This window comes from Sphaeramia orbicularis, chromosome 5, assembly GCF_902148855.1.
Source record: "Sphaeramia orbicularis chromosome 5, fSphaOr1.1, whole genome shotgun sequence".
Classification (NCBI taxonomy): domain Eukaryota; kingdom Metazoa; phylum Chordata; class Actinopteri; order Kurtiformes; family Apogonidae; genus Sphaeramia; species Sphaeramia orbicularis.
The window spans coordinates 2,436,711-2,463,115 of NC_043961.1; the positions used below are offsets into that span (position 1 = coordinate 2,436,711).

Genomic DNA, 26,405 nt, shown 5'->3' on the forward strand with positions numbered 1-26,405 from the left:
AAATCACCTGAATAACAGCTTATCCAGTGTTTATTAAATGTTTCCAGGGTCAGTGTCAGGGTAGTGGGATGCCGTCCAGCAGTGTGGGTGTGTGTTGTCGTCTTGTGGTTTTTCAAAGCGTTGTTTTTATCATTAGTCGCTTTTCCGTCGGACATCTGCGCAAAACTTTACCAGTATTTACTAAATGTTGAAAAAACTGAAGTGCGTAATGTCGTTTTTTTTATATTAAATCACAAATACGTCATATGACTTGTTATGTTGCTATTGATGCAGTTGATGAAAGGTTGACGAAAACTAGAATTGTAAAAAAAAATTCGTTAACTGAAATAAATAAAAACTATAATTAAAAGAAAAAAAACGATAACTAACTGAAACTATATTGTGTGCTTACAAAACTAACTAAAACGGATAAAAATTATGGATAAAATTCCCTTCGTTTTCGTCTTTGTTAATGTCTGATTGATAAGAAATCGATTTATTTCGCTCTAGCAATTTTAGCTGTTGGCACCATATGATATTGAAGTGTCCATCACTTGTGTTCACTTGTGGTTTCCAGTCGTCTTCTGGTCCCCACTCTACCTGGAAACATGGAGACTAAAGCAGCAGAGTCCTGTCTGGGATTGATTTGAATAGGAGCACAGAGAAGAAGAGAAAAGAGACGACTAAACTGCAACTAAACTAAAACTAAGCATTTAGAAAATAACGAAGACTAATAAAAACTATCAAACCTGCTCTAAAAATGAATTAAAACTAAACTATAATGAAAATCCAAAACTATTTTAACCTTGGATGCTATTTGGAGCCAGAGTCGTTAGGTCTGCCCACCAGGGCTGTAATTGGTCCTTTCAGCTGTCAATCTCCCAGTGGTAACACATTAAATAACTCACTGAAAACAACATAGAAGTTCTTAGTCACAGTTCCATCGGACATCTGCACAAAACTTTACTGATATTTACTAAATGTCAAAAAAACTGAAGTGCGTAATGTCGTTTTTTCCATTAAATCACAAATGCGTCATATGAGTTGTTATGTTGCTATTGATGCTATTTGGAGTCATTAGGTCTGCCCACCAAGGTTATTATCATTAACGAAAACTAACGAAATGACGAAAACTAGAATTGTAAAAACATTTTCATTAACTGAAATAAATAAAAACTATAATTAAAAGAAAAAAACAATAATTAACTGAAACTGTATTGTGTGTTTACAAAACTAACTAAAACAGATAAAAAATTATGGATAAAATTCCCTTCGTTTTCGTCTTCGTTAACGTCAGATTGATATAAAATCGATTTATTTCGCTCTAGCAATTTTAGCTGTTGGCACCATATGATATTTAAGGGTCCGTCACTTGTGTTCACTTGCGGTTTCCAGTCGTCTTCTGGTCCCCACTCTACCTGGAAACATGGAGACTAAAGCAGCAGAGTCCTGTCTGGGATTGATTTGAATACGACGACAGAGAAGAAGAGAAAAGAGACGAGTAAAAAGTTAGCGACTATTGTTGATGGTCTCCCAGCTGGACGCCTCCACTCAACTGCAGCGCCCTGCCCAAGGCCACGGCCAACTACAAAGGAGGATCAAACACCACACATGGCTTTGATGAAAGACCCACAACTGCACAATCGCACAAATCAGAGCGGGGTCAGAGCAGAGTCCTGGAAGGTCTGGTCGGTCCAGGTTTCCCCTGCGACTGACGTGGAACTTTGTTGAATTAACAGATTGTAGAAAATGACTTTTAAATCACCAGGTTTTGTTCTTTCCACTCACATCTTTAGAAGTTTAGTCGACATACACATTTTTAGTTTCCCTCGTGGTCAAATGATTTCACAGCTCATCTTTGGCCTGAATGTCTTTTCTTAGACGAAGATGAAGATGGACAGAGGGGCGGATACTGAAACTGAAGCCATACATACAGTTTAACCTCCTGAGACCAGGAAAGTAAAAGTTTTGGGTTTCTTCATTAAATAATTGTCTTGATTTGAAACAGCATGATGCAACAGTTTTTTGTTTTGTTTTTTCAGATTTATTTTATTTATTTATTTATTTTTTTATATAATTTTTTGTATTTATTTAATATTTTATAGAAGGTCCTTTGCAGTGGACAGTGTTTTTTTAATGACTTTTGTCCCCTACAGAGGACAAAACTGCATTACTGGGTCTCAAGAGGATATATTCTGATGGCAGTCAGACTTAAACATAGCTGTTCAATATTCTCCTAAGATGCATTCATGTATTTTTGTCCTCTGTAGGCGACAAGAGTTTCACAGCTTTACTAAAAGAATACTGTCCACTGCAAAGGACATTCCATACAAAAGAAATTTAAATTGTATCTGAGCAGACTGCTGAATCATGTTGCTTCCAATCCAGGCAATTATTTAAGGTAAAAAAAAAAAAAAAGCCAAAAACCTTTAGTTTACCGAGTGTCAGGAGGATAAATCTTTTCTAATGTTATGTTGAGGTTAGGCATGTAACGATGTGAAAATGTCTTATCACGGTTCTTGTGACCAAAATTATCACGATTATCATTATTATCGCAGTATTATTGAAATTGTGCTCAAAATGTTCAAAAAGTACTAATATACTGAAATAATTTAACCAAGTTGTATAAAAAAAAACAAAAACAAAAAACAAACAAATAAAATAATCATCCCAATGTCCCTTCTGTGTCAGAAACATTCAAATATTAACCCTTAGTGGTCTGAGTCTATTTTGTCCGTTTTTCAGGCCTTTTGATTTGGCCTTTATATACTATAGAAACAAATGTTTACTATACCCATGTTTGGGATCTGTTTTTTCAGCACAACTTCATCTATATCATCTGTCTGTTATTTTTTCACTTTAACCTACTATAAAAACATAAAAGGACAGAAAACACCAAAAAATATATAAAATCCAATTTGAAAAATGTATATAATTTATTGCATAAATAACACACAGATGCTTAATGAACCTTTTCACAGACTTTAAAAGTGAATATTGGTTCCAAATATCAGGTATAGAAAATTAAATTGTAATAAATTAAAACTATACTCTAATATTTGACATAAAAGCAGATCTTTCCATAGGGTTTCTCCCCTAAAAGTGCGGTAATCAAACACAGTTATCATGAGAATTAGAATTTAAACGGCAATACTAACTGTCTGCAATTTTACCGCCGTTTATCATTATACCGGTAATCATTACATCCCTAGTTGAGGTCAAGATACGATTTTTCTGAAAAGCTTGTTTTTGTGTCCGTGTGAAATCAAATTGAATGTTAAAGCCTTTTTATCAGATAGGTCTGGTGGTCCGACTCCAACTAAAAAAACCCAAATGTAAACGTCCCTCAGTGTGGACGTCGTGGTTAGTGTTTCCACCTGTAGAAGTCCTTCTGTGTTGAGTTGACCTGTTCTCCACATGCTGCACAGGTTTCCTCCAGACGCTCCTGTTTCCACTGCCATTAAAAACAGTTAGGTTAATTCTCCTGCTGACCACAGGACTGATGAAGATCTGGAGTTGGTCCCTGAACCCCTTCAGTGGCAGCTCATTGCTCCTTATGTGTGCTACGTGCTAATGCTAATCATTAATGCCAGTGCTACGTACTGTGTGTGGGGGGGGCGCCCTGTTATCAGAAGTCAGAAAATCCACAGGCCTGTTAGGGTTAGGGTTAGGATTAGATTTATCAACAAAATCCAAACTAATTACACTGGGTTACAAAAAAATGGTTTTTGGAAGTTGTCTCGGTTTTTTCAGCTGAATTCGGACCATTTTGCACCGCTAAATCCAAAAATGACATCTGTTTTTCTCAATCAGGTCAGGGTTTTTTGCTAATTTGATTTTGAAAAATTTGACCTTCTCATAAAATTGATGACATTTTTGTGACTTTATCAGTTGATTTTTTATATAGTTCTCGCCCAAAATAGGTTTTAAGAGAAAAAAAAATCATTTCATCACTTGATTCCTGTTAGGTCCAATGGTGTATTCAGCGCAGATGTAGCAGAATACATCAGGCTTATTTTTGCAAGATCTTCTAGTCGAAGCCATTTCATTCACCTGTAATATTAAAAAAACATTAATCATAAATTGGCAAAAGTAAAATCTTCAGGACTCGTTTATTGCAAGAAATATGAAAGAATTTTGTATCATATGATGTGAAAATGCCCATAAATGTAAGCAAAAATGTTCAAAAGCCAATATGTAGCATAGTTCAGAAAGTTGACCTGATTGAGCAAAATGAATGTGATTTTTGGATTCAGCACCAAAATTATCCTAAATCAGCTCAAAAAACTGAAACAATAAATGTGTTGTTGACCAGTGTTATAGACGTTGGCAATTTGTTGTAAAACTATTGAACTATTCGACTGTAAAAATACATAAATGTAAAGATGACGCACCTGAAGATGTTTCTGGAACTTCAACATCCCCAGACTTGAAGTGGTTTTAACCTCTTGTTACCTTTTACCTCCATCTCAAAGAATGAAGTGAAATATTCCATAGTAAAGGTCATTTTGATGACAAACAAATGAAGGCCTCTGGAAAAGATATTTTCACTTCATTCTACAATTACCATTCCTCATTGGTCACTTTTACTCAGTCTCAGAGACCTCCCAGTTTTTGAGTGTGGCAGTGTCAAAAAACATGAAATAAAACATTACTTCTCATATGAATAGTTAGCTGGTCTGTGTTGGCGAATGCTATCTTAACACTGAACCTTGGTGAATTTCTCATTTATTGGCTTAAGATTTAGTAAAAGTGTTATAATTTTGCTTCAACAATGGTCTCAAAGACGTTTTTAACTTAAACTTTGATAGAACGAGCTGTAATAGATGACATTTTATCATGTTTTCGAAGTTAATGTTTTAGCTGCACTGTAAAAAAAAAAACAAAAAAACAAAACAAAACTGTAAAAAAACAGTATTAGTCCAGCAGCAGGGGTTCCGAAAAAATACTGTTAAATAACAGAAAATAACCATCTCATAAAAATACGGTAATTTTCCATAATTTAAATACAGTTTTTTGCCCTAACTTTATATGAGATTTTTTTTTTTTGGGACTTTTTAATGTTTAATAAAGAATATTTTCATGTATTATAACAATCCAATTACCTATAAATACATATATAAATAATTTTCAGTGAGACTCAGTTGTCCAATTCACTGATAAAAACTGTATTTGGACAGTTTATCAGTGCTTATACATGTTCTACATTCACAAAAATACATTTATTCAACATTTTTGTTGTGAAACCTCCTGTAATTACACAAGATATTTGTCAATTAACAAACAAGTCTGGTTCAACTGACAGAACAAATACTTCTGTTACAGTTAATTGTCAGTAATTTTATCTCATTTTATTATGATTATTATTATTTTTTTTACAGTATTAAACTTTAAATTAACAGTTTAGTCTCATAAATAGAAAAGAAATATTTGTGAAATTATGATACATTTGCAAATGTATTTTAACTGTATTTTTCTGTAAAAAAAAAAAAAAAAGATTTTTTTTTTTTTTTAAAGATGGAAATGTTTTGGTTATTCACAGTTACAGTTTTTTCATGTTATTTTACATTTGGCATGTAAAATCACAGTCTGTTTTTGTCATTTCATTGATATTTTCCTGTATCTTAAAAATACAAGAAAAATCTGTAAAATAAACAGTGAAAATTCTGTTCAATTACAGATTTATTTTTTTTTTTACAGTGTAGTTGCTTATTTACACTTTAACAGAAACATAAATGCTAGTTTATAGTGTCTTTTCTTATCTTTATAATGAACTCTACTCCTGTTAACAATATCTCAGCCACTATATTAATGACCTTGTGTGCTGCTAACTTTGTGTGCATGCTGCATGAAGCCTGACATTTTGCAGAACTTAGACAAACTTTAGTGTTTATCTTTTTTGTAACAAGCAAAAACTTGGTCTGGGAAGACGCTAAATGCTAAATCTTGGTGGGGAACTTAGCATCAAATTTTGCTTTAGAAGCAGTGGTTAGGCTGCTAAATGAAATGTCAGAGGTTGTAAAATAAAAAAAAAAAGACACTGATGGTGTAATAAAGAGGCCGTGGAGGTGATTAAAGAAAACCCAGCAGCTCTATGACACAGTGAAGTCATCCCAGAGGCTGGATGGAAGTGGACGTGGCTGAAATGAATGGAGTGGCAGAGCGAAGGGTTATCGTAGCGACGAGTGCTAAATACTGACAGTGTCTGAAAGGGAAGTGAAAAAGAAGGGCATTATCTGAAATGTTGAGAGGAGGAGATGAGAGGGTGAGTGGAGAGGAGGAGCTGTTTGACCCGCAGACTCCTGGGAGGATCGTTTACTAATTATACCATCATCGCAAACTGTATAATGTTCACTAAAGCTATTATTACCGCACTGCTTTTGCTGTCATTACTGTTGTCATTAAGGCAACGCAAGGTCTCATTCAATTCAACTTTATTTATCGAGCACATTTCATGCACAAGGCAGACTCACAACAGGTATGTAACATAAAAACATAAAAAAGAAAAGAAAAAAAAAGGACACAGGGCTTTATTTATTTGATTTATTTATTTATTTGCACATAATAAAACAGCAAAAGAACAGGAACAACATTCAAACAAGTGATAATATTGTGCAGGAAAGGTTAGACGCCAAAAAAGGCTGATATGAAGACCTCCCCAGAAATGAACAATACGCAAGAAAAAAGAAATAAAGAATTAAGAAGACAATCTAACTGAATTAATAAACTAAAGTAAAAACAATAAAAATGTAAATCCCATTACAAATCATCAAATACAAATCAAATGATATATGGCTGTGCATTTTTTCATGAATTAAAGTCCTTTTCAGATGCTTTTTAAACAATGATAACATAGATGTTGATTGAAGTTCCAAAGAGTTACAGTTAGTCGGATAGTTTATACTTTTTTCTGCTCCTTTTGCAAAATTCGGACTCGCATGTACTTGAAGATAGATTCTGTTGATTTGAATGTTATTTTGTTTTTGTCTTATTTTGCTTTGTTTTGTTTTATTTTTTCTTTGCATGTTCGAAATGATTTTTTTTTTTTCTTTTTTTTGTTCAGTTTGTTTCAAATACGCAACAAGACAAAGTAATCTTACTTAGTCCTTAGAAATAAAACAGGTATTAAAAAGTCATGGAAGAGAACAAAAAAACAAAAACAAAACTTATACATATACATGACTTCATTTGCACATTCGAAAAGGAGTCGAGGTTCGAATAGTTTTGGATTTTTCATTATAGTTTAGTTTGATTTACTTTGGACTTTTTTTCTCTAATTCAGTTCGTTTTAATTAGTTTTTAGAGCGGGTTTGCTAGTTTTTATTAGTTTTTGGGTTTTTTCTAAATGCTTACTTTTAGTTTAGTTTTAGTTTAGTTTTAGTTTTGTCGTATCTTTTCTCTTCTTCTCCGTCATATTCACATAAATTCCAAACAGGACTCTGCTGCTTTAGTCTCAGGTTAACTGGACTTCACTTTAGACTAAACAGCTGATGTTCCGCTGACTACTGTTACAGCATGGAACCAACTAAACAGTGAATATTTGTGCCATATTCAGACCATTGGTTTGTTCGACAGTCGGATCCACTGCGACTGTTGTGCTCCTTTAGTTTCTTTTAATCCTGCATCAGTTTCTTCTTCTTTCCTCGTATTTCTTTAGGTTGTGTCTTATATTTGGCTCCGACAGTTTTACTCGCTCGTTTCGTGTCGGCGATTCAAAGTCCGTCTGAATTTCCTCGTCGTCCGTCCACTTGTTGTAGCTTCTCTTTTGGTCCATTTTCCGAATTATCAAAATCCAAAGCTTGTGGAAATTAAATGAGTTAAATATTGGTGGTGAACAGAATGCGGAAACGCTGCCAGTCTAGTCCACCACTCAGCCTTCTCCCGCACACAGCCCCGCCCCCTAAAGTTCCTGGTAATCTGAACAGTACTACCTCTGTACCAGGAACTTCTTCAGGGTAAATTCGGGGCCGGGGGAGGGTCAGTTACCAGGGTAATTTTCGGTGGAAACGCACCAGGAACTTTGAAAGTTCAGGGTAATACAGAAAGTTCCTGCAAAAGTTCCTGCGGTGGGAAAGGGCCTCATATTTCCAGGTAGAGTGGGAACCAGAAGACGACTCTAAACCATGTGACGGACCGTGAAGTGTCGTCCGGTGTCACCAGCTAAAATGGCTTGAGTGAAATAAACTGATTTCGTATCAATCTGACATTGACAAAAAAAACAAAAACGAAGGGAATTTTATCCATAATCTTTATCCGTTTTAGTTAGTTTTATAAGCACACAGTACAGTTTCAGTTAGTTATGTTTTTTTTCTTTTAATTATAGTTTTTATTTATTTCAGTTAACAAAAATGTTTTTTTCAATTCTAGTTTTCGTACTTTCATTAGTTTTCAATAATGATAATTACCTTGAAAGGAGTGGGAGGAAGTAAAACTTATTTAACCCCACACCTTCTTCACACAACAGTTTATCCTTTAGCTTCCTATCAGCATAATGTATGAATAGTCCCTTAGATCACAGGTGTCAAACATGCGGCCCGGGGGCCAAATCCGGCCCACCAAAGGGTCCAGTCCGGCCCTTGGGATGAATTTGTGAAATGCAAAAATTACACTAAGATATTAAAAATCCTTTTATTTCAGGTTCCAAATTCAGAACAATTCAATCTCCAGTGGGCAGGACCAGTGAAATACTATTATAATAACATATAAATAATGACAACTCCAAATTTTTCTCTTTGTGAATGTAAATATTTTCATGTATTTACACTAAAAGTATAATTTCGCAAAAAATGTGAATAACCTAAACAAATATGAACATGAAACCTGAAAGAGAAGTACAATTTTAACAAGATTCTGCCTGTTATTAAATGTTTTGTGTATTTGTAGGTCCACTGTGATCTGTAAGTTAAAATGTACATGTGCAAATGATAAACTGAGGCAGAGTATTGTTAAAATTACACTTTTTCAATTTTGGAGTTGACATTATCTATATATTTTTATGTTATTATTTTACTGGTCCAGCCCACTTCAGATCAAATTTAGCTGAATGTGGAACTGAACTAAAATGAGTTTGACACCCCTGCCTTAGATAATAAATAAATAAATACATACATACATACATACATAAAAAGATATGAAAACAAACAACAGTCAAATAAACAGTAGAAGAAGGGATTGGATTAATGTCCCGGGCATCCCTCGTCCTTAGACCCTCCTTCTTGGCAAAGAAAACTCAGAAAACCCAGAAAGCCAACTCTTTACAGACTGGAAGTACATCTGCAGATGGACGTCCATCAGTCCTGGTGCATGTTACAGGTCACATGACACTGAACAAGTACTGGATATGTTCAATCAGGGCTGTCAAACTCATTTTAGTACAGCGGCCACATACAGCCGAATATGATACAAAATGGGACGGACCAGTAAAACCATTTAAATAATAGGATAAGAACTTATAAATAACGTCAACTCCATAGTTTTCTGTATGTTTTAGAGTGAAAAAAGTTAAATTCCATAATGAAAATGTTTACATCTACGAACTGTACTGAAGAAATATGAACAACCTGATAATTCTGAAGAAAAATAAGTGCAATTTTAACAATGTTACGCCTCAGTTTATCATTTATACATGTGTATCACACAAATACACAAAACATTTAATAACAGGCAGAATATTGGTATAATTCCACAGACTTTTCTTAACACATTTCAGGTTGATCATATTTTATTTAAAAGTCTTGTCTGTAAATGTAAACATACGCTGAACAAAAATATAAATGCAACACTTTTGTTTTTGTTCCCATTTTTCATGGGCTGAACTCAACAATCTAAAACTTTTTTCTCTGTTCACAAAAGGCCTCTTTCTGTCAAATATTGTTCCTAAATGTGTCTAAATCTGTGTTGGTGAACACTTCTCCTTTCTCTTTTGCTGAGATAATCCCTCCTCCTCACAGCTGTGGCAGATCCAGATGCTGATTGGACAGCAGGATTATTGCACAGGTGGGCCTTAGGCTGGCCACAATAAAAGGAAGGCCACTCTAAAATGTGCACTTTTACTGTAGTGGCTGGTCCAGGGGGGGTCAGATAAAACCAGTCAGTATTTGGTGTGACCACCATTTTCCTCACACAGTCTTCTTCATGAATTCTCTGGAACACCTTTGCAGATGGCTGATGGTCCAGAAATGAACATTCAATTCACAGACAGAAGCTCTGCTGGACATTCCTGAAGTCACATGACCAGTGCATATTCCCTCCAAACTGGTGATTTCTGTGGCATTGTGCTGTGTGAGAAAAGTGCACATTTTAGAGTGGCCTTCCTTTTAGTGTGGCCAGCCTAAGGCCCACCTGTGCAATAATCCTGCTGTCCAATCAGCATCTGGATCTGCCACAGCTGTGAGGAGGAGGACAAATGTTCACAAACACACATTTAGACAGATTTGTGAACAATATTTGACAGAAATAAACCTTGTGTGTACACAGAAAAAGTTTTAGATCTGTGAGTTCAGCTCATGAACAAAAACAAAAGTGTTGCATTTATATTTTTGTTCCGTGTATTTGTGTAATTTTACTTTTTTTTTTAACACAAAACAAAATGGAAAAATTGCAGTTTTCATTATTTATAGGTTATTATGATAGTATTTTACCGGTCTGATGCACTTTGGATTGAATTGACCAAAATTTATTTTATCCTTGATTGTTAATATCTTCAGTATAATTTTTGCATTTCACACATTCACCCCAGGGGCCAGACTGGACCCTTTAGCGGGCCGGTTTTGGCCCCGGGCCGCATGTTTGACACCTGGTTGAGCCGCATTATGTAATAAATTCCCATTATGTAATAAAAGTTCAAAATGTAACAAGAATGTCACGTCATCTTGTAATAAAGCTGCATTATGTAATAAACTGACGCATTTTGTAATAAACTACCTCAATACATTATGTAGTAAATTTTTTTGCATTATGTAGTAAGTTAGTACAATTTGAGAAGTTTATTACAAAATGCATTTGACACATTTTTATTTTCAGGAAAATGTAATGTGCTAAATTCATCTTTAAACTGTGTGGTTACAGTTCTGATCCCATTACCTGTAGCTCCTGTGACTAATTTCTTCTAAATTGCTCTAAAATTGTATTAATTTGGATTGTTATTACATAATGAACCATGTTATTGCATTTTTTTTTAAATAAAAATGTGTCAAGTGCATTTGGTAATAAATTTCTCAAATTGTAATAACTTCTTAAAATAATGTGAAAAAATTTACTACATAATGCATTGACGTAGTTTATTACAAAATGCATCAGTTTATTACATAATGCGGCTTTAGTACAAGATGACGTGACATTCTTATTACATTTTGAACTTTTATTTCATAATGGGAATTTATTACATAATGCGGCTCAACACACCTGTGTGTTAAATAATCAGGCCTTTTTACACCTGTTGACATGACTCTGTGTTGTCGGTAATCTGCCAGCTGAATTTTGTTTCATGCACCCCGGAGCGCTGCCAGAGTGGGGCGAACAGGGCTTTACAGAGGTATGTGTCGTCTTGGGAACTCATAACCCCAGACTCATAAAACAAGCCCGAGGAACCTTAAAGAGAAACATGTCCACTTATAGAGAACAGCCTCAGAGCTAATTCTGCTGGAATGTCCTTTTACTGAGGCTCGTTTTGGTTTTCAGACCGTCCACTGCTGGTCCACGTGTTCCAGGAATAGTTCTACTTGAGTTCATTGTTGGAAAATATACACCGGTGGATTGGTTCGAGTTATTTTTAGGGCTGGGCAAGTTAATGCATTATTACCACGTTAATGCATTCATTAAATAACGCCGACAATTTTTTTTTTTTTATCTCCCGTTAATGCGGTTTTATTCTAACTCCTATTCTTCTGCTTGTGTGCGTGTAGCGATTAGCTGCAGATAGACAACAGGTTTACCAAGAAAAGACGGACGCCCAAAACTTGTGTCCAAATCTGTTCCTGTAGACTCACTGTAAAACTGACACATACAAACAAAATATGTCTGAGTTCTGTTCACTGCCTTAGTACATTTACATGGCATTATGCATTTAAATGAATGGAAAAAAGACTGCTAGCTCGATGCTAACTTGAATGGGAAAATCCATAAACATGCTAATGATTAGCATTTACAGATTTACTTAAAATTTACAACTTCTTTTTATCCAGTAACAAAGGTTCACATCAGAGATATTTGATACTATTCATTCTGACAACAACTGAACAGAAAATACTCACAGGCAAACGTTTTTGGGGCCATACAAACAGAGTGAAAGAAACGTGTCTGTTAGTTCCTTCTTATGTCTGAACTGACTATGGGAACACCGCAAGGACAAACCATACGTTAGTGCATCTTATTCCAACCACTAGAGGGCCCCCTTTGTTTACTTTGAACAACTGAACATCAATTAATTGCAATTAAAAAATTTTAATCGCTGCCCAGCACTAGTTATTTTCAGTTCTGTGAGACTCTGCATTGTCTTTATACAATATTTAACGTGTTGAACATTTGCATTTAGCCTCCAGACATGAAGTGAAACGGTTCTGGTGCTTTTGGATGGATGGGTCTGTTGTTGCACAGATTTCAATGTGGTATCATGACTTGCTTAACCCTTTATTGGGCAAGTGACTATTTTTGGTAATTTCCTCAAACATTAAATATGGGGCCAACTTCAAGTGTTTTTTTTATAACATTATACTGTGATTCAGACAGATTTTATAGATCATTTTGAAGCTGTAAACAGTGAATATGGGTGTTTTTTGTCAGTTTATGACCTTATAACAGTTGTTTTATTGCATGTGTTTACTTTGTAGCAAGTGCTGCTCAGATGTTTTAAGGCAAGAGGAGGTAGATGATGATGTCTAATACACTAAGGTTGAAATTTTGAATTTCAGACTATTTCAATGAGTGCCCTACAAAGGGTTAAATATAGTCTGCATGCCACTTTAATTGACATTAATTGGCGTGTTATCTGTACGCATTATAAGCTGTCCGAGTGTATGTTCACACCACGTCAAATGGAAAAAATCTAAATCTCACCAAGTGTATTTTTCTCATTTCTAGTCAAAATATCTTATCACACTTAAAATAAGACAGAATCACCTAAAGAGGAACTTTTCAGTGAGATATAAGAACGGATTTATAGACAATAGATCTGGAAAATTGTATTTCAAGAAATCTTACCAATATAAATTTCACTTGTTCCATTGGCAGATTTTTTTTCTTGAATTCAGAAAAAACAAAACAAAAAAAAGAAATAAGTAAAAAAATGTTTTTTGCATCCAAAAAAAACAAAAAAGGTTTGTTTACATTACAAACACGGCATTTCAAGGGTTAAAAAATGTGACAGTTATTGAGTATTTGGTATTTTTATTTACAGCTCAAGTTGATGAAATAGACAAAAGTGCAAAACAATTAAAAACAAACTGTATGAATTTTTTTTTTCCCCATTATTCCACAAGTGTGCAAAAAAGGTACACTTGGTGCTTAGTAAGGGCCTTGCTGGACAGGATACCAGAGGGTTAATTATATATTATTATGTTATTAATTGGCTGGTCCGGCCCACGTCAGATCATATTGGGAGGATTCAGCCCCTGAACTAAAATGACTTTGACCCCCCTGGTCTACATGGAGAAACCACAAGACAAACAAGTCCAGTTATCAGAACCCAGATGCACAAAAGCTCAAATGTTTGAATCCAGCTGCAGTTTTCAGACTCAACATGTAATTGGATGACGTGTGGATGCACATGAAGCAGCGTGGAGCAGACTCAGTGTCAGATTAGAAGGAAGCCTATTTCTGTGCGGAGCAGCTGGCCCTGCAGATAGGACGCTGAAGTGAGCCGAGCTGACCCGTCTGGCCTGGAGGTGCTGCGTTTGATAAGACACTTTCAGTCTTCTCAGCGTCTTCACAAGTAGACTTTTATCCAAACATTCCCACAACGTCATGGGAAACAGAAGCCCCTGCACCAGGTCTGCTTCGTCTGGAAGGAGTTCAAACCAATCCTTGAAAAACGAAGAGACTTTATGTTGGGATGTCGAACTGCACTGCAAAAAATCTACATGTTAACAAGTGTATTTTTCTCATTTCTAGTCCAAATATCTCATCACACTTCAAATAAAAATAAAAAAAATCAGACAGAATCACCTGAAGAGGAACTTTTCAGTGAGATTCAAGAACTGATTTTTAGACAACAGATCTGGAAAATCTGATTTCAAGAAATCTTACCAAGACAATTTTCACTTGTTCCATTGGTAGATTTTTTTTTTTTTTTTGTGTGTAATTCAAGTTTTTTTTTTTTTTTTTTTTGTTAATTCTAGATTTTTTTTTTAACTTAATTCAAGTTTTTTTTTTTGTTTTTTTGTTTTTTGCTTTATTCAAGTTTTTTTTTTTTTTGCTAAATTCTAAACTTTTTTTTGCTTAATTCAAGATCTTTTTTTTGCTTTATTCAAGTTTTTTTTTTTCTTCTTAATTCAAGTTTTTTTTGTTGCTTAATTCTTGATTTTTTTGCTTAATTCAAGATATTTTTTTGGCTTATTTCAAGATTTTTTTTTTCCTTTATTCAAGATTTTTTTTTTGCTTAATTCAAGATTTTTTTGGCTTTATGCAAGATTTTGTTTTGGCCAAACATCTAGATTTTTTTTTGCTTAACTCAAGATTTAAAAAAAAAATTGTTTTTTTTGCTATATTCAAGTTTTTTTTTTTTTTTTTTTTTTGCTTAATTCAATTTTGTGGCTTAATTCAAGCAAAAAATCTGCCAATGGAACAAGTGAAAATTATCTTGGTAAGATTTCTTGAAATCAGATTTTCCAGATCTATTGTCTATAAATGAGTTCTTATATCTCACTGAAAAGTTCCTCTTTAGGTGATTATGTCTGATTTTAAGTGTGATCTTATATTTGGACTGAAATGAGACAAATACACTTGGTAAGATTTAGATTTTTTCAGTGTATTCATGACTTTCACCCAGTGTCACAGACTAGCCTGTCCTTCTCCTGGGTTCTCTTTCCATTTTCTACATTTCCTTTTTTTTAAGATAAAAACTGCCTGAATTGTGTTGTGTCCAACTGTATGTGTAAATGTTTCTGTTGTATGTTCCTCTGTCAGGTACCTCGCCAAACTGTCGTCCGTGGGAAGCATCAGGGATGAGGAGACGTGTGAGAGGTTACGAGGCCTTATCCAGAGACAGGTACCACTACTAATGCAGGGGTGTCAAACATACGGCCCGAGGTCCAAGACCAGCCCATCAAAGAGTCCAGTCAGGCCTATTGGATGAATTTGCAAGATGCGAAAATTACACTGAAGATACTGCACTGGAAAAAAATCTAAATCGTACCAAGTGTATTTTTCTCATTTCTCGTCCAAATATGTCATCGCACTTAAAATCAGACAGAATCACCTGAAGAGGAACTTTTCAGTGAGATCTAAAAACTGATTTATAGACAATAGATCTGGAAATCTGATTTCAAGAAATCTTACCAAGATAATTTTCACTTGTTCCATTGGCAGATTTTTTTTTTCTTAATTCAAGATTTTGTTGCATAATTCAAGATTTTTTTGCTTAAAGATTTTTTTTTTTGCTTAATTCAAGATTTTTTGCTTAATTCAAGGAAAAAAAAATCTGCCAATGGAACAAGTGAAAATTATCTTGGTAAGATTTCTTGAAATCAGATTTCCCAGATCTATTGTCTATAAATGAGTTCTTATATTCACTGAAAAGTTCCTCTTTAGGTGATTATGTTTTATTTTAATTGTGATGAGATATTTGGACTATCCATCCATCCATTATCCACCGCTTTATCCGGGGCCGGGTCGCGGGGGTAACAGTCTAATCAGGGACACCCAGACTTCCCTCCCCCCAGACTCCTCCTCCAGCTCTTCTGGGGGGACCCCGAGGCGTTCCCAGACCAGCCCACAGACATAGTCTCTCCAACGTGTCCTGGGTCTTCCCCGAGGTCTCCTCCTGGTGGGACATGCCCGGAACACCTCCCCAGGGAGGCGTCCAGGAGGATCTGAAACAGATGCCCGAGCCACCTCAGCTGGCTCCTCTGGATGTGGAGGAGCAGCGGCTCTACTCCGAGCTCCTCCCTGGTGACTGAGCTCCTCCCCCTATCCCTAAGGGTACGCCCAGCCACCCGACGGAGGAAACTCATTTCGATCGCTTGTATCTGGGATCTTGTCCTTTTGGTCCTGACCCAAAGCTCATGACCATAGGTGAGGGTAGGAACGTAGATTGACCGGTAAATCCAGAGCTTCTCCTCTCGGCTCAGCTCCTTCTTCACCACAACCGACCGGTACAGCGACCGCATCACTGCAGATGCTGCACCGATCCGTCTGTCAATCTCACGCACCATCCTTCCCTCACTCGTGAACAAGACCTCAAGGTACTTGAACTCCTCCACTAGGGGCAAAGACTCCCCACCGACCCGGAGAGGGCAGACCACCTTTTTCTGGTCGAGAACCATGGCCTCAGATTTGGAGGTGCTGGTCCTCATCCCGCTCGCTTCACACTCGGCTGCAAACCGCCCCAGGGCACGCTGAAGGTCCAGGTTCGATGAGGCCAAAAGGACAACGTCATCTGCAAAAAGCAGAGATGAAATCCTGTGGTCCCCAAACCGGACCCCCTCCGGCCCCTGGCTGCGCCTAGAAATTCTGTCCATAAAAATAATGAACAGAACCGGTGCCAAAGGGCAGCCCTGCAGCAGTCCAACATGCACCTGGAACAGGTCTGACTTACTGCCGGCAATGCGAACCAGGCTCCTGCTTCGGTCATACAAGGACCGGACTGCCCTTAGCAAAGGGCCCCGGACCCCATACTCCCGAAGCACCCCCCACAGGATACCACGGGGGACACGGTCGAATGCCTTCACCAGATCCACAAAACACATGTGGACTGGCTGGGTGAACTCCCATGAACCCTCGAGCACCCGATGGAGAGTATAGAGCTGGTCCAGCGTTCCGCAACCGGGACAAAAACCGCATTGTTCCTCCTGGATCCGAGGTTCGACTATCGGTCGGATCCTCCTCTCCAGTGCCTGGAATAGACTGTCCCCGGGAGGCTGAGGAGTGTGATCCCCCTGTGGTTGGAGCACATCCTCCGGTCCCCCTTCTTAAAAAGGGGGACCACCACCCCGGTCTGCCAGTCCAGAGGAACTGTCCCTGAATGCCACGTCATGTTACACAGACGTGTCAGCCAAGACAGTCCTGCACATCCACAGACTGAAGGTACTCAGGACTAGAAATAAGAAAAATACACTTGGTAACATTTAGAGTTTTGCACCGTTGGGTGAATTTGAAGGTGCAAAAATTACACTGAAGATACTACACTGGTGGGAGATTATAAGTTAAACTTCACTCCGCTCCTTATTTAATGTTTGACTTTCTTTTTATTTAAATCCTTTTGTTGTTTGGTTTTAATGTTATATTTGAAATAAATAAATAAACAATAAACAAACAGAGAATATAACTATGCATGCATTTCAACAAAACAGAAAAACCATGAATACCTTACAAAAATATTTATAGGTGCAAAAGGAGCTTCTGTACATGATCCTTTAACTTTTAATGTCCTCACACCGCACAATTTGTAGAAAACCAGAACTACATAATGTCAAAAAAGTCGCTCTCTGCCTAGTTTGAGCCTTTGGATCAGGTCTGCAGTGCCGTGGGTGCTGAACAGGATGTCAGCTAATGTAGAGCGTCCTTTTTCCTCCTGGACAAACCCACTTAAACCACAGCAGTGTTTTTAATCGGGGGTCTTTGTGGCTGATGTCGCTCCTGTCTGTGTGTCTGTGCTTTAGGTTCAGATCTGTAAGCGCAGCGTGGAGGTGATGGACGCTGTACGGCGCGGAGCCCAGCTGGCCATAGACGAGTGTCAGTTCCAGTTCCGCAACCGTCGGTGGAACTGCTCCACTCTGGAGAGCATGCCAGTGTTTGGCAAAGTGGTCACCCAGGGTAAGACTATTCACTTAGCAAGCACTCAGACTTTATATACAGTATAAAACAAAAAGTTAAGGATATTTCTTTTTTTTTTTTTTTTTTGGTCTTTTTTTTCAGTCATTTTTGCCATTTGTAAATAAAACTATGTCTGGTCATTTAAAAAATGTGTTTCAATTCAATTCACACACAGAAAAAGTAAAAAAAAAAGTGCTGTGCAAGAATCCCAACTGAAAAAAATAGCCCAAAAAATAAAAATATCCTTAACTTTTTGTTTGTAGTGTATGATGGAAACTGGGTAAAACGTGGACGTCAAATGGGCTGTGTGTGGTATTTATACTCTAAAGCAGAGCTGTCAAACTCATGTTAGTTCAGTTCCACATTCAGCTAAATCTGATCTGCAGTGGGCTGAACCAGTCAAATAATAACAGAATAATATAGAAATAATGTCAACTCCAAACTTTTCTCTATGTTTTAAAGCGAAAAAAGTAAATTTACGTTATGAAAAGGTTTACATCTACAAACTATCCTTTCAAAACATGTGAATAACATGAAAAAACTGAAAAAAATCAGTGTAATTTTAACAATATTCTGTCTCAGTTTATCATTTACACATGTACATTACAATGTACAGATCACAGTGGATCTACAAAACACAAAACATTTAATAACAGACAGAAAATTGGTACAATTACTCTAAGTTCTCTTAAGACATTTCAGGTTGTTCATATTTGTTCAGGTTTTTCACATTTCTTGTAAAAGGCTAGTCTGTAAATTTTAACATTTTTGTTTAATTTTACTTTTTTTACACAAAAGCAAAGAGAAAAATTTGTGGTTTTCATTAGTTATAGATAAATTTTGGTGGTGATCGGGGGAGGGGGGGGGGGGCACACTGATCTGCCTTGGCGGAGGCCTGTGCTTTCCGAGTGCTTTTCTTGTTTGTCTTTGTTTTTATGATGGTTGTGTTTTGTTGCTCTTAGCCCATTTTGCACCCTGTGTTATCACTGGTTTTACTTATTTATTCCCTTGTTTTATGTTTCGTGTACGGCACTTTGGCAAACTGTAAAGTTCTTAAAGTGCTTTATAAATAAAGTTGGTATGGTATGGTATGGTATGGTATGGTATGGTATGGTATGGTATGGTACACTCTCAAAAACAGAGGTACCAGCTTGTACTTAAAAGGGTACAAATGCTTGTCTCTGGGGGTGTACTTTTTTGAGAGCCATTTCTGTCCCCTTTTGAAATGGAAAATCCAAAACTATAAAAACACACATATTAAAGTAAGAGTTGCAGTGCAAAGTTTTGAAAGAGAATATAACATTTAAAAAGTCCAAAGCCTTTTAGTCAAAGGCAGCAGTGAACAGGAGAGTCTGGAACCTGGACTGAACAGAACTCAGACTCTCAGATATCAGACCTGATATTTTCTGGTAGTTTGTTCCAGATATACAGAGCATAGAAACTGAACGCTTGAAGAAAAAAACTTGATGATATCATTATACAAATGTGTGTAAACAATGAGCTTCATATTTTATTCAGTGAATGACAGTTTGTGGGTACACAGTCGTTGGCTGTTTTGGTCCTAAGTGTGTTCTGGTCTAAAACGTACCTCTGCGGTTCAACTCTGTCGAAGGCCTTTTCAGCATCCAATGAGACCGCGGCCAGAGGAGCCTGACTGTCCTGAACTGCCCACATGATATCAGTCAACCTCCTAATGTTACTGTATAAAACCAACCTGATCTGCATGGATGAGAGAGGTTATTACTCGGTCTAATCGATTAGCCAGGATTTTAGATAACATTTTGCTGTCATATGAAGTCAAACTTATCGGTCGGTAGCTTTTACCATCAGATGCATCTTTATCTTTTTTTAAAATGAGTGTGATACTGGCCTCAGACAGAGAAGGTGGGAGCGCTCCCTTTTGGAAGGATTCGTTATAGGTACAGGGTGACACAAAAAAACGGGAACTTTTTAACAATCCAATAAAACCAAGAGTGATGGAAGAAAAATATTTTATTCATAGTAATTGAAACCTTAAAACATGCCATTTAAGAAACAATGATGGAATTTTCATTTTTTAAAAATTCCTTCCTGTACGAATGCATTCTTGAAATGTGCTGTTGAGATTCCTCATTGACCGCTGCAACATCTCAGCTGGGATACTGTGAATTTCATCCTGAATTCTCTGTTTTAACTCATCCACAGTTCTTGGTCGAGTCGTGTACACTTTACTCTTGAGATAGCCCCACAAGAAAAAATCACAAACGGACAAATCTGGCGATCTAGGGGGCCAGGAGTACGAGCACTTCTTGGTCGTCCTGTTGGTTTCTTCTTTAGGGCAGATCCAGTCTCTTCAAAGTTATTAATCCAACATTTGATCGCGTGTTTTGATGGAACAGCACCATGACGTCTTAAGTTGTAAAAACGTCGGAACTCCCTCTGCGCAGCTGTCAAACTATCACCGTTTTTATAAAACATTTTTATGGCTAACGCACACTGTTGCCCGTTCCACTGATCCATGGTTACTATAATGGGGGTGTGTTTACTTGCTCAAGGGCACTGTCTCGCAGTGCTGCCACTTGCTCATGTCTGCCAATCAAGGTTATTATCGTTAATGAAAACTAACAAAATGACGAAAACTACAATTGTAAAAACATTTTCGTTAACTGAAATAAATAAAAACTATAATTAAAAGAAAAAAATGATAACTAACTGAAACTGTATTGTGTGTTTACAAAACTAACTAAAACATATAAAAATTATGGATAAAATTCCCTTCGTTTTTGTCTTTGCCAATGTCGGATTGATACAAAATCGATTTATTTCGCTCTAGTAATTTTCTCTGCTGGCACCATATGATATTTAAGTGTCCGTCACTTGTGTTCACTTGTGGTTTCCAGTCGTCTTCTGGTCCCCACTCTACCTGGAAACATGGAGACTAAAGCAGCAGAGTCCTGTCTGGGATTTATTTGAATACGACAAAGAAGAAGAGAAAAGATATAAAAAAAACTAAAACTAAACTAAAACTAAGCATTTAGAAAATAACGAAAACCAATAAAAACTATTAAACCTGCTCTAAAAACGAATTAAAACTAACTGAATTAGAGAGAAAAAAAGGCAGAACTAAATAAAACTAAACTAGAATGAAAAATCCAAAACTATTATAACCTTGCTGCCAATACGCACTTCAAAAATTCCCGTTTTTTTGGGTCACCCTGTATTTAGTAGTAAAGGTGCCAGTTCTTCAGGAAAGGATTTATAAAACTCAGGTGTGAAGCCGTCTAAGCCTGGAGCCTTACTTGAAGGCAGGTGTTTAATAACACCAAATATCTCCTCAATGGTAATGGGAGAATTCAGATATTCAAGTGGGTCAGCTGTCACCTTAGGGAGATTTAGGGGTAGAAGAAAATTTTTGATGTCGTTTTCGGAAGCGTTTGACTCTGAGCTATAGGGGTCTGTATAATATTTGGTAAATGTAACATTAATTCTTTTAGGCTCAAAAAGGAGATGTCCATTATTATCTTTAATGGCTGAGATAGTGTTCATAGCTTCCCTCTGTTTAACCCTTTCATGCACAGTGGTCACTCCAGTGGACAGTTCTTCTCCAGCTGTTCTCTTGTATATTCATGAATTTAGTACTTTTAGTTCCATATCAGCCAACACAGTGGACGCTCATGCATCATCTCATACACTGACATTCAGACCATTGCTGTAACTTTACTGTTCTTGATAAACCTGATCTAGAGTAACATGTTTAAGTGTAAATCAGTTGTTGTTATTAGTCTGTAATTAACAGTTTTTGTAAAAGTTCTGTTTTTGTTTTTCTTTTTTTTTGCATATTATCTCCACGAAGTGAGTAATGTCTGGTATTAGAGTGTTAAAATGTGAGAAAACATCAGATTAACAGCATTAAACATGTCTGGTAAAAGTTCATACTGTCTTCTGCATGTAATTATTGTAGGTAATTCATTTATCAGACAAACTAGTAAAGCAAGTAAACAAACAACTACCCCTGTCTGAGAAATGAATGACCCATAATAAGCATTAAAAATGTTTTTATTTCATAGTTTTCACACAATATATCAATAAATACATGTTTATTAGCTCCCAAAATTAAACGCATGATTTCCAGCTGAGTGGACATTTTTGCAGCTCCATGAAAAACAGGTTCATAAGAAAAGTTTTTTTAGGCATGCTTTTTTTTTCATGCCTAAAGAGGAATAAAAACACGAAGGAAAAAACAAAAAAATCTTGATTGAGGGTCTCATAATTCGTGCATGAAAGGGTTAATGTAGAGTTTGGAAAATCAACACGACATAGAACCCCTTTATTATCACTAGAATTACCTTAAACTCAGCTGATTTAACATATTCACATCCATCCCATGTTTGCTGAATATTCCTCCAAAATTAAACTGCTTTCCACTGACTGTACGTTGACGTGTAAATGTCATGTAAATGTCAGACGCGTGCTCGACTCCTTCCGTTAGACTTTAATGCAGTCTTTCCGTGTATACAAACTGCATTTTGCTCTTCATTTTCTCTGTTTGTGTGTTTGTGTGTGTGTGTTAGGCACCCGTGAGGCGGCCTTTGTGTATGCCATCTCAGCAGCCAGTGTGGCGTTTGCGGTCACCAGGGCCTGCAGCAGTGGAGAGCTGGAAAAATGTGGCTGTGACCACAATGTGCATGGAGTCAGTCCAGAGGGTATGTCACTGTCTCTCTCTCTCTTTTTCTTTCTCGCTCTAACTTTTCCACACATATACACATGCATCAAAAGATCTGCCGGTAAGTTTTTAAACAGCTTATAGACGAGCTTGTTGGGGACAATGCACCGTTAACTATGATGACTTATTTATTTACTATATTTATTGTATTTATTGTACTACAGGGCTCTCAAACACATGTTCTTTCAGGTTCCACATTCAGTCTGATTTGATCTGCAGTTGATGGAACCAGGAAAATAAGAACTGAATAACCTAGAAATAATGACAACTACAAATTTTTGTGTTTTAGTGCAAAAAAACCCCAAACAATTAAATTATGAAAATACTTATTTTTATAAACTATCCAAAAAAAAAAAAAAAAAAAGTGAATAACCTGAAAAAAATTAAATATAAATAAAAAAAAAAGAAAGAAAATTTAGTGCAATTTTCTCAGTCTTCTTCCTCCACTTCTCATTAGTCCATGTGCATTCTGGATCAGATCTACAAAGACACTAAACACTGAGGAACAGGAAGAAAAGAGTTCAAACTGGACTGAATTTAATACAGACATTTCAGGTTGGACACATTTGTTCAGATTAGTCACATTTTATTGTTACAGGAGAGTTTGGAAATGGAAATATTTTCATAATTTAATGTTTTGTTTTGTTTTTTAATTATTATTATTTTATTATTATTATTATTATTATTATATATTTTTAAGTTGTTAATTCTAGATATTTTGCTTAATTCAACATTTTTTGTTAAATTTGAGATGTTTTTTTTTTTTTTTTTTTGCTTAATTCAAGATTTTTTGCTAAATTTGAGATGTTTTTTGGCTTAATTCAAGATTTTTTGCTAAATTTGAGATTTTTTGGCTCAATTCAAGATTTTTTGCTAAATTTGAGATTTTTTTTGGCTTAATTCAAGATTTTTTCCTTAATTCAAACTTTTTTTTTTTTTTGCTTAATTCAATTCAAGAATGTGGCATTTTTGTAAATTCATCCCAGGGGCCAGATTGGAACCTTTGGTGGGACGCATTTGGCCCCCGGGCCGCATGTTTGACACCCCTGTTCTAAAGCTTCTCACTCATGTAGTTATCTGGACTTGATGATACTTTATATGTGCTTCCCTTGACATTTATTTGTATTAAAGGTCCAATGTACGTTTAAGATCTAGAGGATTCTGAAAGATCTAATGTTCAAGGGCAGATAATATTCACAGTCATGTTTTCATTAGTCTGAAACATGGACATTTCGAGGCCTAAACAGATGTGTGTGTTTGCTCAGTTCATTTCCGTCTATCTTCTCCAGGGTTCCAGTGGTCCGGCTGCAGCGATAACATCGCATATGGCGTGGCCTTTTCTCAGTCCTTTGTGGACGTGAGGGAGAGGAGTAAAGGCCAGTCGTCCAGTCGGGCCCTCATGAACCTGCACAACAACGAGGCTGGCAGGAAGGTAACGCACTGCTGGGACCTGAATTTAACCCATTTATTCCACTGAAATCAGCCAAACACTGCTCTGTGGTCCAAATAATTTATAACTTTTCATCAATGGAAATGAATGGGAATGATCACTTTTAACCCATAAAGACCCAGAGCTACTTTTGAGGCAATTCCAAAATATTTTTTTCTCTATATTTAACTTTTGTTGTGCGATTTACCACTATTTTTTTTTTTTTTTCATTTTATTAATATCTGGTATTAATATCTGGTAGGATAAGTTGTAAATGTGTATTATCCTATTAGTGTATATAGGAAAAAGGATGTGTGATATTATTATTATTATTATTATTATTATTATTATTATTATTATTATTATTATTATTATTATTATTATTATTATTATATTGATATTCATACAAAATAATAATTGCTATATAGTGATAAGGAATAGAAATTGGGGGTAGGAGTACATAAGTTTGTACTTCTTCCTACTTATTTCAAGCATGTATAATTTCATTTCATTTGTTTTATTTATTTATTTTTATTTAATTTTAATTTTAATTTATTTGCACAAAATAAAAACAGCAATAGAAAAAACAACATTCAAACAAGTAACAAAATTGTGCAGGAGAGGTTAGAAGCCAAAAAGAAGGTTTATATGAATACCTCCCCCGAAATGAACAATACACACACAAAAAAAAAAAAAAGAATTAAAAAATACAATATAACTGAAATAATAAACTAAAGTAAAAACAATAAAAATGTAATCCATATTACAAATCATCAAAATTACACATTACACAAATCATCATTTATCTATCTATCTATCTATCTATCTATCTATCTATCTATCTATCTATCTATCTATCTATCTATCTATCTATCTATCTATCTATCTATCTATCTATCTATCTATCTATCTATCTATCTATCTATCTATCTATCTATCTATCTATCTATTTTTATTTGTTGTTGTTGTTTGTTTGCTTATCAATCATTTATGTACCAGTACTTACATTTTGTTGGTTGATTTTTGTCTTTATTTAACTGTCTACATGTTCAAAATAAAGATTTCATTCATTCATTCATTCGTTTACTCTAATATTATGCTCTATGTTTAGCTTTTTTTTTTTTTTTCTCGATCAATGTATTTTCATTAAGTTTTTCAAACATACAAAAAGTAAGACAAACACTGAGACATATAACAGAGGTATAAGACGCCACAAAAATAAAAATAAAAAGGAAAATAAAAATAAAAATGAAAAACTGAAATTAAAAGGTTCCTCTGTGTAATTACCCAGTCACTTTGTACACAGCACACGTTATCCAGAGTCAAGGTAAACTGTCAGCTGTTCTGCATAATAAATATAAGGATGCCATACCACATTGTATGTTTTACATTTTAAGTGAATATCAGGTATTTTCTTGTATTTAATTCACTGATCATGTAGATGTTCGTTGAAATTCAAATTGAAGTTGAAGGTTATTACGTCAAAAACAGAAAAAAATGAAGAAAATTCGACTTTTTCAGTAAAATACAGGGTGTCCCAAAAAAATGTATACACACTTTCAATAATTGTAAAGTAGGTGTTTATTCAAATTGATTAAATTTTCCAAATGTAACAGAATTTACAAACATCCTTTTATTGTTTGGTCTGTTCCTCCTGTTCTCAAACTGACGTCTGTTCTGGTCCAGACTCTGCTGACAACGACAACCAGTGGAATCACACACGTCACCAAACAGTTCCACTGGTATTTGTGTTCATTCATGTTCAATAGCTGCTCTCAATTCAGTGACTGTTGCAGGTCTCATGGTGTAGACTTTGTCTTTTAGGGATCCACATAAAAAAAAGTCTAGTGGTGTGAGGTCTGGTGAACTGGACAAACAGGTGGACTGGACGGAGGGGTTTGGTTGAATACCCTCCACCTTCACCAGACCAAGGTTCTAATAGTTTAGGATTTTTCATTATACTTTAGTTTTATTTAGTTTTGACTTATTTTTTTTTCTCTAATTCAGTTAGCTTTAATTAGTTTTTAGAGCAGGTTTGCTAGTTTTTCTTAGTTTTTGTTATTTTCTAAATGCTTAGTTTTAGTTTTAATTTTAGTTTAGTCGTCTCTTTTCTCTTCTTCTCTGTCGTCGTATTCAAATAAATCCCAGACAGGACTCTGCTGCTTTAGTCTCCATGTTTCCAGGTAGAGTGGGGACCAGAAGACGACTGGAAACCACAAGTGAACACAAGTGACGGACCCTTAAATATCATATGATGCCGCTAGATAAAATTGCAAGAGCGAAATGAATCGATTTCCTATCAATCCGACATTGACAAAGAAGAAAACG

At 35.8% G+C, this 26,405-nt stretch overlaps 1 protein-coding gene across 1 annotated transcript in view; it reads left to right on the plus strand.

Annotated features, from left to right (window-relative positions):
- The window catches only part of LOC115420194 (protein Wnt-4a), a 77,569-nt gene that overhangs the window by 48,418 nt on the left and 2,746 nt on the right, over positions 1-26,405 (plus strand). Inside the window, exons 2-5 of the mRNA XM_030135450.1 lie at positions 15,100-15,181; positions 17,793-17,946; positions 22,497-22,628; positions 23,938-24,080. Coding sequence (XP_029991310.1) covers positions 15,100-15,181; positions 17,793-17,946; positions 22,497-22,628; positions 23,938-24,080 — 511 coding nt within the window. The remainder of the gene's footprint in view (positions 1-15,099; positions 15,182-17,792; positions 17,947-22,496; positions 22,629-23,937; positions 24,081-26,405) is intronic.